Below are 18,061 nucleotides of genomic sequence, written 5' to 3'. Positions count from 1 at the left end.
GAAATGCTGCATGACATAGTGTGCATTAAACATTAGAGTATGCAGAGACCAGAAAAACATGAAAAACAAAGAAAGTCAACCAGAGAATTCGAAATCGAATTATCTAATAAAAAAATAAGTAAATGTTCATATATATATATATATATATATATATATATATATATATATATATATATATATATATATATATATAACAGTTTAAAATACTAATTGAATGTTTTATAGGTTGTTGGGGTTATTTTCAGTCACGTGATGCCCGACCATAGACTGCCTGACGCACTAAGCAGAAAGCGAAGTAGCGAGCGAACTCCATTTTGTTCTTTCGCACGTCACACTCTGGCTTCATAGTGATCTTTTCGGGAACAGATGGCAGGAAAAGATAAAATATGAGTTCAGGCGATCGGGACCTGCTGCCGTATTTCACTTTATTAAATGAAGATCAGTCACCAGACGACAGGAAATATATAGAACTGAGGATATATAACTTCTGAACAAAATGACCACGGAGAAGCGAAAGTGAAAGTAGTCCTAACGTTAACTAAAAGCTCGTATCAGTATTTCAGTCAAGCGTATTCAGAGGTTATCATATTAGTATTTGTCAGCTGGAACAAGTCTTTTAGCAGTTTATGAAGCGTTTGTTTTTACATTTTAACACATTTGTCCAGTGGTTGACTCGACGTCTAGGCCATGGAGCCGAATAAGGTACGTATAACGTTACAGGAAATCTTGAAGATTGCCTTTTTAATGCTTATTAAAAGGTTGTGGCTGTTTTAATGTTTAAATTTACTTATTTTGTGGGAATTTAATGTCCCTGATAGAAGAGAGTATAGTAAGATGAGGTCGTTTTTCAGTTAGATTGTCATTAAGGCGAGGATGAAGTATATTTTTAATCACACGCTTGCGCAGTAACTTAGAACATTTCTGGGAGGTGTGTTTATTTCTGCAGTGCTCCCTATAGCCGATGTGATATGCTATTTGATGTTAACATTTACAGCAGCATGGGCGATTACCACGTTTTCTGTGCTGATTCACAGACCTCTAGATCTGACACTTTTTGAATTTATGGTCGAGTAACAAACATTGTGAACTCAATTTTCCTTTATCTTATTGTTTTTAGAATTTTAGTTTTATGTGTTATTTGTTTATCCTCTAAAGAGTGCACACTTGAGATAACTGCTAAATGAGGCTATGGACACACATGAAGAGGAAGATGATGTGGGGACGGTGGAGAGTGAACGGTAAAATATTGCAGTTTTATGATTTATTACACTTTATTTATTTCTCAATAGGTCTTGTGTAAATTGTCAAGAAACTAATACAAGAATATTTTTTTTACTAGTCATCACACTGTCCATGGTCTTTTTGTCTTTTCCTTTTTAAAAGTCATTTATCATTGACTACTTTTCTGCTTCATTTAAAGATTAAGAGCAGATAAAGCAACATGTCCATCACCTTCAGTCACATCTCTACAAAGTGACCAGTTACTGGATCGACCGATATTGTTCAAAGATGGATCTCAGAGTTTCCTGGTGATAGAAAGGTATGCTAATTTAGAACTGGAATGCCAAACTCCTGTCGATTTATGACCAGAATGGAAAAATTTCATGTTCTTGTTCTTATAACCATTTTTCTCCAAACCTTTAAAAATTAGGTGTAAATGCACATCAGTTTAAAATGTTAGTATGAAAATTATTTAAAAAGCCTTCCCCCACTAAAGGTTGAGAGAAGGTCAATCAACATCTCCAGCACCGTCAGTCACATCCCTACAAAGTGACCAGTCAATGGATCGACCGATATTGATCAAAGATGGAGCAGAGTGTAAAGGGGGGAATAAAAGGTGTGGTACTTGCATACATTTTCTCAATATAAATCCGTGTCTTGGTTTTGTAATTTATTGTTTTTCAGGTAATTTAAATAATTTACTATAAGTATGCAATATTCCACTTTCATTTGTGCTGTTGTACTAAATAAACGTCTTAAAACAACGACAAAAAAACACTTATCCTCTTGGTTTCTGCTCCACAACACTCACATACTTTGCTTTGAAATACGGAACACATAGGAAAGCTTTGAAAACAAACAGACAAGTTAAATGTCTTTATGTTGTTACTGTATATTAAATATTACTCCATGAATGATGCTTTAATGTTTGAAAGCAAATATTTTATTAAAGTTATCAATGCAAATTTCATCTTCATGCTGCAAATGACATGAATTGTACGTTGTTAGTTTTTTTGTTAGGGTTATTTGTTTTGGAAAGTAAGAACACACTCACATTTTTCCTCATTGTTTCAAAGGTCGAGACCAGATAAAGGAACTTCTCCAGCACTCTCCTGTACATCTCTACAAAGTGACCAGTCAATGGACCGACCGAAACTGTTCAAAGATGGAACTCAGAGCAATGAAAGGTATATGAGGAATAAGAGTTTGGGTCCTTATTATGCATGCACTGGTTTACACAACAGATTTTCCTGGCGTGCTAATTTGATGGACAAATGTGATTTACCTACCCTGGTGTTATTCTAATGCAGGATTCTGACTTTTTCTCACCACAAAAGGAGACATTTCAAAAGCAAAATGCTCAAAATCTATATAATGGCAGTGAACAGTGACCACATTCAAGGTTTAAAAAGAATGCAGAAGTATCACAGAATGATCCCATACAACTAGAATTATTATAAAATAAAGTATGATTAAAAATCTTTGACAAATTATTTTTTAATTTCTGTCAGGTAATCTTATGCATTTGCAGAGAAAGAGACAGAAAACTCCTCTACACTGGAGAAAAACTAAGAGAAAAATATTCTTCTTCCTATTTTTTACCCAAAATAATGTGTTGTGAGAATTAGTGAGTTCTGCACACATGCAATATGTTTCATTCATACTGGGTGCCCATTCACATTAAATCCATACATGCCAAATCCCAAAAAACACTCAAAGAAGCCATGAATAATATGACATTCCATGAAATCCCTAATATGGACAAAGGCATAGGTATCGCATAACTGAATAAAATGCAGATAGAGCATTTAAACCGATGAAAAATGGGAGACAATTAACATCTTATTCCGATAACCAGCTCGTTAGAAGTGAGCTCCGTGCATGAACTGTGATTGATATGATCCCTACACCGTGTTCATTGCTCCCTACTCCCTGAACAGGGGAAATCTGTAGACGTTTACTTCACTTTCATTCATGGATTTGCGCTGTGCCACCACCTGCAACATCTTCACACACAGACAAGTAGACATCATATACCTCTGTAAATAAATACAATTGAAATTCATATCTTGCACACTTTAATGCACTTTGAATGGAAAATATACACTCGTTTCAAACTGGAATTATGTTTGAATATCTGGTGATGTCCACTTCGCAGTGCACTTATGGTTGAATAGAACAAACATTATACATAATAAGAGATACGCAGAGGTTGGGGAGGTGTTGTGAATTACTAAAAATTCAATTGACAACCTCACTGCTATGGGGCCCTCTCCTTAGAGGCAGGGCCCTAGGCGACCGCCTGTACTGCCTGTTGGACGGGCCGACAATGCCTGTACTACTAATAGACTTTACTTATCTTTAACCTTGTTCTATTGTATTTATCTATGCTTGTATTTTTTTTTTACAGACTTATAAGTAATAAATAGAAAGCAATGTTATTTTTGTTGGATTTGCTTTTTTTCTGATCTGAAAAATCATAATATGATCTGAACGATGAGTTTTGTGATCTTTTGCACACCTAATATGCGCATTGCATGCCTCTTATCTTGCACTGTATTTTAGCATCCGTTCTTTTTTTCCCCCAAAGGATAAGACCAGATGAAGCAACATCTCCAGCACCGTCTTCTGTATCTCTAAAAAGTGACCAGTCAATGGATCGGCCAATACTATTTAGAGATGGTACACAGGGTATATGGAGGATTAAAAGGTATAATTTACACTCATGTCCTTTGATAAAAAAAAAAAAAAAAAAACCTATATTTTTAGGTCTGAGTAAATTAGTAAATTTTGTCTTATTTGACAACTTTATCATTCTGTTTCCTAAAAACTGGTCAGAAAGGTCTCAACGATTTCAAAAGCACCACTGCAAGTGTTAATATTGTGTACTTAGCATGAACACAACAATTACACAGCCAGACACTCTGCAGTGAAACTTACATTTTGAATTATTTTAAATAGGCAAAGTTTAAGGGCAAATTTAAAACAGGCAAATTTAATTCTGTTCAGAAATGAAAGCGAGTATAAGGTATGAAAACCTTTTAATTAAAATCATTTTTAAGGAAGAGTTTTATTCTAATATAAAAAAAAATGTTCTTGTATCAAAGGCTGAGACCAAATAAAGCCACATCTCCGGCACCGTCCAGCACATCTCTGAGAAGTGACCAGTCAATGGATCGACCGATACTATTCAAAGATGAAGCACCAATAAGGTAGGTTACGGACTAATGCATGTTTAACCTGTTAACCTGCACCCCGACGCCGGCATCCTTGTTTGCACTTGTCAATATTTATGAGTAGATTAAATGAAACGGGACAAATTTAATCTTGACGAACTATATATCATTATAAAGATCTAAGCCTCAAGTATCGATGACAGATTGCATCTAAACATCTTAAAAAACAACAACAATGACAAAAAAACACTTATCCTCTTGGTTTCTGCTCCACAACACTGACATACTTTGCTTTGAAATACGGAACACATAGGAAAGCTTTGAAAACAAATAGACAAGAAGAGTTAAATGTCTTAGTGTTGTTACTGTATATTAAATATTACTCTGCGAATGATGCTTTAATGTTTGAAAGCAAATATTTTATCAAATTTACCAATGCAAATTTCATCTTCATGCTGCAAATGACACAAATTGTACGTTATTTGTTTTTTGTTAGGGCCATTTTTTTTTTAAAGTAAGAACACACTCACATTTTTCCTCATTGTTTCAAAGGTCGAGACCAGATAAAGGAACTTCTCCAGCACTCTCCTGTACATCTCTACAAAGTGACCAGTCAGTGGACCGACCGATACTGTTCAAAGATGGAACTCAGAGCAATGAAAGGTATATGAGGAATAAGAGTTTGGGTCCTTATTATGCATGCACTGGTTTACACAACAGATTTTCCTGGCGTGCTAATTTGATGGACAAATGTGATTTACCTACCCTGGTGTTATTCTAATGCAGGATTCTGACTTTTTCTCACCACAAAAGGAGACATTTCAAAAGCAAAATGCTCAAAATCGATATAATGGCAGTGAACAGAGACAAAATTCAAACATGAACTTTGAATTAAGAAACCTAAGACAGAACTTCTTAAAGCAGTAAAAAAAAAAAAAAATTCAATGGTGTTCTGTTCAAATAAGTTCAACATAAACACTAGGGTTTGTTTAGTTTACCTACAGGTTTTTTTCTAAAAGCACCCAGAAGACAAAGGAGATCATTGTGGACTTCAGGCGGACTAAGAGTTATGCACACAGTCAAATAATTTGAGCTCTTTACCAACTTATGTCCCAAAATTGATTGCAAAACACTAAATTCAGTATTCGTGCACTGTTACAGATAGTGTTTCATTTAGCATGCGAACATGGAGTTGAGTTATCTTTTGCTTGAATGGAAACTATTTTAAAATACCCGTTTTGGGAAAAACTCATAAACAGAGACAGTTAAGGGCTTAAATGACCATATTTGAGTAAGAAATCATAGTATATTGGATATATCAGATCTGTACTTTAGGTCTTAAAGTTATGGCAGCCTGTGAATACCTGCTGCTGTCTATGTCATTAATGCTAATAAAACACAATCTGTTTTATTTAGATAGTGATCACTATGCAGTTATTACACATTTGATTATCCAATTTTTGTACCTGTGCTACTGATAGACTTTACTGATCTTTAACCTTGTTATATTGTATTTATCTATGCTTGTATTTTGTTTTTATAGACTTCTAAGTAATAAATAGAAATCAATGTTACTTTTGTTGGATAAGCTTTTTTCTGATCTGAAAAATCATAATATGATCTGAACGATGAGTTTTGTGATCTTTTGCACACCTAATATGCGCATTGCATGCCTCTTATCTTGCACTGTATTTTAACATCCATTCTTTCTTTCCCCCAAAGGATAAGACCAGATGAAGCAACATCTCCAGCACCGTCTTCTGTATCTCTAAAAAGTGACCAGTCAATGGATCGGCCAATACTATTTAGAGATGGTACACAGGGTATAAGGAGGATTAAAAGGTATGAGTTACACTCATGTCCTTTGATTAAAAAAAACAAAAACAAAAAAACAGTAAAATAAAAATTAGTAAATTTTGTCTTATTTGACAACTTTATTAGTCTGTTTCCTAAAAACTGGTAAGAAAGGTCTCAACGATTTCAAAAGCACCACTGCAAGTGTTAATATTGTGTACTTAGCATGAACACAACAATTACACAGCCAGACACTCTGCAGTGAAACTTACATTTTGAATTATTTTAAATAGGCAAAGTTTAAGGGCAAATTTAAAACAGGCAAATTTAATTCTGTTCAGAAATGAAAGCGAGTATAAGGTATGAAAACCTTTTAATTAAAATCATTTTTAAGGAAGAGTTTTATTCTAATATAAAAAAAAAATGGTTCTTGTATCAAAGGCTGAGACCAAATAAAGCCACATCTCCGGCACCGTCCAGCACATCTCTGAGAAGTGACCAGTCAATGGATCGACCGATACTATTCAAAGATAAAGCACCAATAAGGTAGGTTATGGACTAATGCATGTTTAACCTGTTAACCTGCACCCCGACGCCGGCATCCTTGTTTGCACTTGTCAATATTTATGAGTAGATTAAATGAAACGGGACAAATTTAATCTTGAAAAACTATATATCATTATAAAGATCTAAGCCTCAAGTATCGATGACAGATTGCATCTAAACATCTTAAAACAACAACAACGACAAAAAAACACTTATCCTCTTGGTTTCTGCTCCACAACACTGACATACTTTGCTTTGAAATACGGAACACATAGGAAAGCTTTGAAAACAAATAGACAAGAAGAGTTAAATGTCTTTATGTTGTTACTGTATATTAAATATTACTCTGCGAATGATGCTTTAATGTTTGAAAGCAAATATTTGATCAAATTTACCAATGCAAATGTAATCTTCATGCTGCAAATGACACAAATTGTACGTTATTTGTTTTTTGTTAGGGCCATTTTTTTTTTTAAGTAAGAACACACTCACATTTTTCCTCATTGTTTCAAAGGTCGAGACCAGATAAAGGAACTTCTCCAGCACTCTCCTGTACATCTCTACAAAGTGACCAGTCAATGGACCGACCGATACTGTTCAAAGATGGAACTCAGAGCAATGAAAGGTATATGAGGAATAAGAGTTTGGGTCCTTATTATGCATGCACTGGTTTACACAACAGATTTTCCTGGCGTGCTAATTTGATGGACAAATGTGATTTACCTACCCTGGTGTTATTCTAATGCAGGATTCTGACTTTTTCTCACCACAAAAGGAGACATTTCAAAAGCAAAATGCTCAAAATCGATATAATGGCAGTGAACAGAGACAAAATTCAAACATGAACTTTGAATTAAGAAACCTTAGACAGAACTTCTTAAAGCAGTAAAAAAAAAAAAAAAATTCAATGGTGTTCTGTTCAAATAAGTTCAACATAAACACTAGGGTTTGTTTAGTTTACCTGCAGGTTTTTTTCTACAAGCACCCAGAAGACAAAGGAGATCATTGTGGACTTCAGGCGGACTAAGAGTCATGCACACAGTCAAATAATTTGAGCTCTTTACCAACTTATGTCCAAAAATTGATTGCAAAACACTAAATTCAGTATTTGTGCACTGTTACAGATAGTGTTTCATTTAGCATGCGAACATGGAGTTGAGTTATCTTTTGCTTGAATGGAAACTATTTTAAAATACCCGTTTTGGGAAAAAACTCATAAACAGAGACAGTTAAGGGCTTAAATGACCATATTTGAGTAAGAAATCATAGTATATTGGATATATCAGATCTGTACTTTAGGTCTTAAAGTTATGGCAGCCTGTGAATACCTGCTGCTGTCTATGTCATTAATGCTAATAAAACACAATCTGTTTTATTTAGATAGTGATCACTATGCAGTTATTACACATTTGATTATCCAATTTTTGTACCTGTGCTACTGATAGACTTTACTGATCTTTAACCTTGTTATATTGTATTTATCTATGCTTGTATTTTGTTTTTATAGACTTCTAAGTAATAAATAGAAATCAATGTTACTTTTGTTGGATAAGCTTTTTTTCTGATCTGAAAAATCATAATATGATCTGAACGATGAGTTTTGTGATCTTTTGCACACCTAATATGTGCATTGCATGCCTCTTATCTTGCACTGTATTTTAACATCCATTCTTTCTTTCCCCCAAAGGATAAGACCAGATGAAGCAACATCTCCAGCACCGTCTTCTGTATCTCTTAAAAGTGACCAGTCAATGGATCGGCCAATACTATTTAGAGATGGTACACAGGGTATAAGGAGGATTAAAAGGTATGAGTTACACTCATGTCCTTTGATTAAAAAAAACAAAAACAAAAAAACAGTAAAATAAAAATTAGTAAATTTTGTCTTATTTGACAACTTTATTAGTCTGTTTCCTAAAAACTGGTCAGAAAGGTCTGAACCATTTCAAAAGCACCACTGCAAGTGTTAATATTGTGTACTTAGCATGAACACAACAATTACACAGCCAGACACTCTGCAGTGAAACTTACATTTTGAATTATTTTAGAGGCAAATTTAATTCTGTTCAAAATTGAAAGCGAGTATAAGGTACGAAAACCTTTTTTACAAATCCTTTTTAAGGAAGAGTTTTCTTTTAATATAAAACAAAAATGTTCTTGTATCAAAGGCTGAGACCAAATAAAGCCACATCTCCGGCACCGTCCAGCACATCTCTGAGAAGTGACCAGTCAATGGATCGACCGATACTATTCAAAGATGAAGCACCAATAAGGTAGGTTACGGACTAATGCATGTTTAACCTGTTAACCTGCACCCCGACGCCGGCATCCTTGTTTGCACTTGTCAATATTTATGAGTAGATTAAATGAAACGGGACAAATTTAATCTTGACAAACTATATATCATTATAAAGATCTAAGCCTCAAGTATCGATGACAGATTGCATCTAAACATCTTAAAAAACAACAATGACAAAAAAACACTTATCCTCTTGGTTTCTGCTCCACAACACTGACATACTTTGCTTTGAAATACGGAACACATAGGAAAGCTTTGAAAACAAATAGACAAGAAGAGTTAAATGTCTTAGTGTTGTTACTGTATATTAAAAATTACTCTGCGAATGATGCTTTAATGTTTGAAAAGCAAATATTTTATGACATTTATCAATGCAAATTTTTGTTAGGGTCATTTTTTTTTTTTGAAAAAGTAAGAACACACTCACATTTTTCCTCATTGTTTCAAAGGTCGAGACCAGATAAAGGAACTTCTCCAGCACTCTCCTGTACATCTCTACAAAGTGACCAGTCAATGGACCGACCGATACTGTTCAAAGATGGAACTCAGAGCAATGAAAGGTATATGAGGAATAAGAGTTTGGGTCCTTATTATGCATGCACTGGTTTACACAACAGATTTTCCTGGCGTGCTAATTTGATGGACAAATGTGATTTACCTACCCTGGTGTTATTCTAATGCAGGATTCTGACTTTTTCTCACCACAAAAGGAGACATTTCAAAAGCATATTTAAAGGTGCCATAGAATGCATTGATACAATATTTTAAACTGTTTTCTGATATCGTCAGAGTATGTATGTAAAGTTTTATCTCAAAATACCAAACAGGTAATTTTTATAGCTTCTGGAAACTTCCACTTTTAGGGGTATGAGATAAAACACCTTTAAATGAAAATGAGCTGGTGCTCCCGCCTCTCTTCCAGTGTTGTCAAGTCTGCGGTTTTCCTGTATAATTGGGCTACTTTAACACTGTTGCCGTGGGTTGCCTTTAATGTCTGCTGGAGGTTTTATTGTGAAAATCTGGCAACCATGCTCCCTTCTGAGAAGAGTGCGGAGCTTCAAGAGCTCATGCTCGCGGGCATACTGGTGTTACGGTGAATGTGTTACTGACCTCATACATTGCTTCTAAACACAGTTTTTAACTACTACATTCCTATTTACAATCTGGTAGCATGTGAAGGCAGCATTAGTGCAAACAGGCAGAGACAATGGTAGCTTTAGCAGCATTAGACTTACAGAGAGCCAAGGAGCTTTTTTGGAAAACAAAATATGACGTATGACGCTTTGTCTGGAGTCTGGACATTTGAACACGTTGGTATCAATCTCTCTTTCAGGAGCAGTCTTTGCACAACTCCAGCACTGAACTGACCCTCATTTGTGAGGCAGTTTGGTGTAAAAGCAAAGAGTATAGGACTTTTCCATTTTTTGGAGGGACATTTCATTCAAAAATGAAGGCTAACCACAGTGTCCTCAATGGTCTATGAAAACTCCTATATTCCTTGGTGCATCCCAACACACAACACTTTTAATAGCTATTCGGTTCTGACATTGTACCTCTGGCAGCTACAGCAAGACAACAGTAATGGCGGACTGCAGCTTTTCACTCAGGACTGTGTATATGCTAATAAGGCAGAGAGCGCCAACAAAGGGGTTGAACTTTCACCAACTATGTTGTCATAGTCTGGAACTGCTTGTGTAGAGAGACAGGTGCGCGTGGTCAGTAGGCTTCAAAAGCACAATTGTATATGTGGATGCAGTGTGAAGAAGCCCATTGCTACTCGAACCTGTGCAATCCGTCAATAAAAGAATGTAAAGACAGCCAGATGTGCTATAATTTTGGGCAATTGTTTGTTCACACGTGTGTTGCAGAGCAGACCATAAGCGTATGCTTTCGCAAGTATAAATGGAAGTCTGTGCCCGCGCTGGCCATGTCCGCGTCTGGATTGCTCATGCGGAAAGTATAACACAGGCTTTACAATTGCAACTTCTTTGTGCTGTTAATCCTTTCGAGCCGAATTTCACAAAATTGTTCAGCTCCCGACAGCATCAGGTGTTTTATTTATATGGGGAGTAGAATTATTTATTTATTTAAATGAATGTAATCGATTAGATGTCATAATATTTATGCTATAATATTATAAATCAGGTTGGTTTGTATTGGTGATATAATATGTAAATGATATGCGTGCGGCCCACGAGACTTGCACTTGGACCATAGTGCGGCCCGGTGGGAAAAAAGGTTGAGAACCACTATAACATAAGAGTTATGGAAATTAGAACGACAGTACATTGAATTAAACTCCAATGAAGTTACAAACGATCCACGTCATTAAAGAGAATAAGCTTCGAAATAGATAAAATAAATAAAAACGAGGATCAAACTGAAACTTTTCAAGTGCGACAATAAAATTAGCCTAATGTTGTGTTTGTGGACTAAAGAGCCGCGGATCAGTAGCGGACTGGAAATGCGTCCTGTGTGAAAGCACAATGAGTCCGTGCTGCTTCTGCACCACATACGTAACTCACTCGGACTGCATACGCACTGCAGACGGAGTATGTGTGAAACAGGTGTAACTCTCATACTCATGCGACTATAACTGGCTACTACTGTTATCACGTGAAAGGCTGCACGCTGAACTGGATGTTGCAGCAAGGGAAATGATAATATTCAAGCATATATATATATATGGCTAATTCTCCAAAAAAAACAAAATATGCTACAGAGCTGAAGTGCTTAAATATGAGCCAAAATCATCACAATTAAAAGAACCAAAGACTTAAACTACTTCAGTCTGTGTGCATTGAATTTATTTAATACACAAGTTTCACAATTTATGTTGAATTAGTGAAATAAATGAACTTTTCCATGACATTGGAGTTTATTGAGATGCGCCTATATGTATGTATATATTAATTTTTTGTAATGTTTCTTTCTTTACCTGCCCTGTAAAAGTAAACTTTTTCTTCTTTTCGAAGGCTGAGATTAAAAGACCCAACATCTCCAGCTCCTTCATGCACATCTCTGAAAAGTGCCCAGTCACAGGATCGACCGATATTGTTCAAAGATGAAACACCAAGCTTCCTGAATGAGGAAAGGTATTCAAATTTAAACAATAATTAGACAAAAAAAGTTTTACCAGTTTTTCCTCTGTTTTCAAAAGGATTTGGGTCTCATTTATAAAAGTCTCCATATATTTAATCTTATAAGTCTATGTACGCACAAAAGTTAGCAGTTTTATAAAACCATGTGTACGCCAGAACCTAAGCGGCCATGCATAATTTATTTTCTTCCTTCTTGTTTTCTCGTTATAACGACTTAATTTTCTTGTGATCTCGACATAAGTTGTTTTCTCATTATAACAATTTAATTTTCTCGTTATCTCGACATAACAGCTGTTGTTTTCTCGTTATAACGACTTAATTTCCTCCTTATCTCAACATAACCAGAATTGTCTTCTCGTTATAAAGGCTTAATTTTCTAGTGATCTCAACATAATGACAGTTTTTTTTAACAATGATGGTTTGATCTACTGTTGCTATAGTAAAAAACTCAACTTTGACAGGCATCTGATGGACAACCAGGCGCTCTTACTGTAGCCTCTATTTCAGCAAATTTTGCTTCGCCTAGGTAATAACGTTCACTATACATAAATAAACGCTGATCAATCACTGTTGATTTTTTTCAGAGACTGTACACCAAACTTTTTGTTTTTGTAATTAACATGTTTAAATGCAACACCGCAAACACAGGCGGAGTGCCTCCGGAGGAGGATCCAGAACTAATCTAAGATATTTTAGAGCTGCTTGATTAAACTTATTTGTAATACAATTACATATAATTTGTAATTTTTAGTAGTCATTAAATGCTGTGACAGATATTATGTGTGTGTGTGTGTGTGTGCAGAAAACAAAAGATTACAACACTATAGAACAACACTGATTAAAATTAGCATATACACTTTAAATATTCATCACATTTCTCATCAATAAGATTAACAATAAAGATTAATAACTAGGAATAGAGGTACATTACAAATAGCCTACGTCTTTAAATCCAGTCCTACTGTAGATAAACAGAACATCTCCACTTATTAACTACCAATCATGTTCCTCAAAGAAGCACAAATAAAGATATAGGTGCAAACAGAATACAGTGATGTCAACCTTGGTTTTGATAAGCAGTTATTTTATAACCCAGAACGCGTTGGTGAAACTTATGCATCTAGCAAGAACTTAATACACAAAATAATCATATTGATTCAAGCATTTAACATTTATGTATTAATTAAATGTCAGTAATGAACAATACTGCACATATTATAGCGATCACAAGGAAGGTCCTATTCTATCCCAAACGCTTTCAGTAAAGTGAATATACCGTATACAAGACCACATCACTTATATTCAGGTCTATAGTGCCACCAGTTGGCGCAGTTTTGTAACTTCTTAGATAACAACTTTTGTTATGTCGAGATCATGAGAAAATTAAGTAGTTATAATGAGAAAACAACTTTTGTTGTGTCGAGATCACGAGGAAATTAAGTCTTTATAACGAGAAAACAAGAAGGAAAAAAATTATAATGCATGAAACTTCCGTAAGAACCTGCACAAAAATCCCTTTATAAATCTCAGTCATGGGAATATGTGCTAACGTGCATCTCCACCCCGACTCCTCACCAAAATCACCATATATGGAGCTAACAACGCCTACACTGTGTGCAGAATTATTAGGCAAATGAGTATTTTGACCACATCATCCTCTTTATGCATGTTGTCTTACTCCAAGCTGTATAGGCTCGAAAGCCTACTACCAATTAAGCATATTAGGTGATGTGCATCTCAGTAATGAGAAGGGGTGTGGTTTAATGACATCAACACCCTATATCAGGTGTGCATAATTATTAGGCAACTTCCTTTCCTTTGGCAAAATGGGTCAAAAGAAGGACTTGACAGGCTCCGAAAAGTCAAAAATAGTGAGATATCTTGCAGAGGGATGCAGCACTCTTAAAATTGCCAAGCTTCTGAAGCGTGATCATCGAACTATCAAGCGTTTCATTCAAAATAGCCAACAGGGTCGCAAGAAGCGTGTGGAAAAACTAAGGCGCAAAATAACTGCCCTTGAACTGAGAAAAGTCAAGCGTACAGCTGCCAAGATGCCACTTGCCACCAGTTTTGCCATATTTCAGAGCTGCAACATCACTGGAGTGCCCAAAAGCACAAGGTGTGCAATACTCAGAGACATGGCCAAGGTAAGAAAGGCTGAAAAACGACCACCACTGAACAAGACACACATGCTGGAACGTCAAGACTGGGCAAAGAAATATCTCAAGACTGATTTTTCTAAGGTTTTATGGACTGATGAAATGAGAGTGAGTCTTGATGGGCCAGATGGATGGGCCCGTGGCTGGATCGGTAAAGGGCAGAGAGCTCCAGTCCGACTCAGACGCCAGCAAGGTGGAGGTGGAGTACTGGTTTGGGCTGCTATCATCAAAGATGAGCTTGTGGGGCCTTTTCGGGTTGAGGATGGAGTCAAGCTCAACTCCCAGTCCTACTGCCAGTTTCTGGAAGACACCTTCTTCAAGCAGTGGTACAGGAAGAAGTCCGCATCCTTCAAGAAAAACATGATTTTCATGCAGGACAATGCTCCATCACACGCGTCCAAGTACTCCACAGCGTGGCTGGCAAGAAAGGGTCTAAAAGAAGAAAAACTAATGACTTGGCCTCCTTGTTCACCTGATCTGAACCCCATAGAGAACCTGTGGTCCATCATGAAATGTGAGATTTACAAGGAGGGAAAACAGTACACCTCTCTGAACAGTGTCTGGGAGGCTGTGGTTGCTGCTGCACGCAATGTTGATGGTGAACAGCTCAAAACACTGACAGAATCCATGGATGGCAGGCTTTTGAGTGTCCTTGCAAAGAAAGGTGGCTATATTGGTCACTGATTTGTTTTTGTTTTGTTTTTGAATGTCAGAAAAGTATATTTGTGAATGTTAAGATGTTATATTGGTTTCACTGCTGAAAATAAATAATTGAAATGGGTATATATTTGTTTTTTGTTAAGTTGCCTAATAATTATGCACAGTAATAGTCACCTGCACACACAGATATCCTCCTAAAATAGCTACAACTAAAAACAAACTAAAAACTACTTCCAAAAATATTCAGCTTTGATATTAATGAGTTCTTGGAATCATTGAGAACATGGTTGTTGTTCAATAATAAAAGTATTCCTCAAAAATACAACTTGCCTAATAATTCTGCACTCCCTGTAGTTTTACAATGTATAACCTAATTATTTATATAATTGCCATGCATATTCCCATCCACGTGACACCATATTTGACACTGTTAAAGGTACAAGACATTATGGAAATATGAGATACGATTATTTAACAATAACACCTTCCTAATCATCGGTAAGAAGGAGGCGGGAACCGGCGGACAATCAAATAAAGACTTTAATAACAAAATAAACACAAAACGGCGCAACAGCCCCTCGCGGACGACTGTCGTGCACAAATAAAAAGCAAACACAAAATAAAGTCCGGGCCTGGTCCTCTCTCGTCCTTCACTGTCATCACTCCAGTTTTATATCCTTCCAATCTCCTCCGTGGGACTCGAGACCGGTGGGTCGAGCAGGTGTCGCTCATCTCCAATCACTCCACCGGCCTCGCTCTTGTTCCCACGGTCTTCGGCCCCGCCCCACTCGTCACAGATTATAAATGCCATTTTTATTGCTAAAAATCATCCAGTATTCTTATGTTTTAGCTTAAATGTATTAAAATACATAAAAACTAAACTGTTTAAAATAATTCTCAGATAAATATTTTAGAATAGACTTGATCTCATTCCTTTAAAACAATTCAAATCAAGTTTCGCCTTGATTCCCATTCACCTCCATTATATTACTGACAGACTGCAACGTTTTGAGTAAAAAATAATTGTTTTTGTTCTAATGAAGAAACAGTCACCTACATCTTGGATGCACTTGGGGTAAGCAGATAAGCCTAAAATTTTAATTTCGTTTTTTATTAAAAATTTTAATTAAGTATAAATTCATCAGGGCTGTCTAGGGCCGGGTTTTTCTTAAAAAAAAAATATTTATGCACGTCTGGTTCGTATAAAAAGTAATTCGGGTCAGGTACAGATTTTAGGACCCGGGAAGACTTCTAATCACACATTTTGCTCAATCTATCCTGTTCCATGTCAGTCGGTCACTCTCGACATCACTTTGGATGACAGATGAATTGCGATCTATATTCGAAAGACCAATCTACTTTGAGTGTAAACTAAATGAGCCAATTCACATTGGTATGCAATTATTGCAACTAGGGATGCTCATATTGACCGTTTAACCGTTAACCGAAAGTAAAAATTTTGACCGAATAATACTATCAGTTAAACGGTTTAAACGTTTTTTTTTTTTTTTTTAAGGTTCTTTTTTTTTAGTTTGCGGCATGGTTTAAAAATAAAATAGCCTACTATATAGCTTATTTATTAACTCACGGAGCGCGTTGGCACGCGCAACCACACCCGTGACACATGCCTGCAGAATTTTTTTTTTTCGAGCAAGGGAAGTAAAATGAAGCGAGCGAATAGAAGCACTGTGTGGGATCATTTTAACAGAAAGGGCGACGAAGTTACCTGTAAATTATGGGGCGCCGTATTAAAATACAGCAGTAGCACAAGTAGCACAAGATCCTCCTTCTCTGGATATTAATCCTCTTGTCTGGTGGAAAGCAAATGAAAGGCGCTTCCCGAAGCTGGCCACTCTAGCGAGACGTTACCTGTGTATTCCCGGTACATCTGTCCCACCGGAGAGGGTGTTTTCTGCCTCGGGTCTAACTGTCAACAGGTTGCGCTCCAGACTGACCCAACATCACGTTGATATGTTGCTTTTTTAAATAAAAATTATACAAGGTGTTGAGGTAGGGCTGCTATTTTTATTTAACGAAAAATCTTAGTCTAATGGAAAAAAATCCAGTTTGAAAGCTTCGTTCAAACGAATTCAGTGTTTTCTTTTTGTCATCTTAATTTGTTAATTATTTAGGTTAAAAATATATATTTAGTGTAGGCCTATTTTGTTTTTTATTTGCATTATTTTATTCTATTTTTCTCTCACTGTCAGAAATGCTGCAGGTGCGTGGAAATTTAAACTGAATCCAGGTTCTGTTGTTGATCTGTTCTGTATGCTGCTGTTTGCATTTTGCACGTTAAAATAAACCCTTTGATAAAAAAATTTTTTTTTTGTATTTTTTAGAGGTGGGCATAGATTAATTTTTTTAATCTAGATTAATCTCACTGTGATCTTGAAATTAATCTAGATTAATCTAGATTAATCTAGATTAAAATGGCTAATTCGAATTCTGCCGAAGGCATTCAGAATATGTGTGTTACCCAAATAAAATTGACAAACAGTAAGTCTTTGAGAAGGGGTTTATCAAGCTAGGTGGTGCATTAGAAAAGAAGCTTGTCTTCTGTTTCCAAAATGCATCACAAAGTGCTTGAAAAAGCTGTAAACTAATTCCACATTGCACAAGGTGCAAACAACATTACTCCTGTTTCACACCAATGTTTAAGTTTTTTTTTTTTTTTTTTTTTTCAAGTTTGTAGGTGTCAAAGTACAGAAACCAAATAATAGCACTGGATAGTCTTCAATGAAAAAAATGAAATATACAATCAAACCTACATTTATTCAGACACCTTCAACATTTCTCACATTATTACAGTTTTGCTATGTATATCAAAAATTATATCTGGTTTCTGAATAATTTTTGGTTTGACTGTTAAAACTACAAAGAAATTCAGTCAAGAGCAGTGAGTGATTTTCATTTTCTTGGATTAACATTACAGCAGCCAGTAGCTAAATTAGGCGCGGTCACTTTAAGAGACCATGAACGCATCCAATATAATACACATCCCATTTTTTTCCTCAACTGTTTACTTTCACTTAAGAAATAACTGAGTTTCCAAGGTGGATGTGAGCGCGAGCCCTGAACACCAGAACACCGTGGTTTGAATTG

At 35.9% G+C, this 18,061-nt stretch overlaps 1 protein-coding gene across 2 annotated transcripts; it reads left to right on the top strand.

Annotated features, from left to right (window-relative positions):
* Positions 1–290: 290 nt before the first annotated feature.
* On the top strand, positions 291–12,171 carry LOC113080887 (uncharacterized). Of its 2 annotated transcripts, XM_026252934.1 has the most exons (14): positions 291–702; positions 1,156–1,238; positions 1,421–1,540; positions 1,718–1,837; positions 2,298–2,408; positions 4,329–4,433; positions 4,950–5,060; positions 6,120–6,239; positions 6,633–6,737; positions 7,252–7,362; positions 8,425–8,544; positions 8,906–9,010; positions 9,486–9,596; positions 12,012–12,171. In XM_026252934.1, exons 2-14 carry the CDS (start codon positions 1,189–1,191, stop codon positions 12,154–12,156), a joined length of 1,434 nt encoding a protein of 477 aa, XP_026108719.1. In that variant the 5' UTR covers positions 291–702; positions 1,156–1,188; the 3' UTR covers positions 12,157–12,171. The 2 variants fall into 2 exon arrangements, with proteins under 2 accessions (XP_026108719.1, XP_026108720.1); XM_026252935.1 differs by lacking the exon at positions 8,425–8,544.
* Positions 12,172–18,061: the final 5,890 nt, after the last annotated feature.

Source organism: Carassius auratus, unplaced genomic scaffold (genome assembly GCF_003368295.1).
Source record: "Carassius auratus strain Wakin unplaced genomic scaffold, ASM336829v1 scaf_tig00032445, whole genome shotgun sequence".
Classification (NCBI taxonomy): Eukaryota; Metazoa; Chordata; class Actinopteri; order Cypriniformes; family Cyprinidae; genus Carassius; species Carassius auratus.
This window is presented reverse-complemented; position numbering and strand designations above follow the sequence as displayed.

What these genes read in the sequence shown, in the direction of transcription:
- LOC113080887 (XM_026252934.1), top strand. Translation starts at nt 1,189, where the DNA reads ATGGACACACATGAAGAGGAAGATGATGTGGGGACGGTGGAGAGTGAA. An exon ending in GGTATAAGGAGGATTAAAAG is followed by an intron (nt 8,545 to 8,905) that starts GTATGAGTTACA and finishes CTTGTATCAAAG; the next exon opens with GCTGAGACCAAATAAAGCCA. An exon ending in GGAACTCAGAGCAATGAAAG is followed by an intron (nt 9,597 to 12,011) that starts GTATATGAGGAA and finishes TTCTTTTCGAAG; the next exon opens with GCTGAGATTAAAAGACCCAA.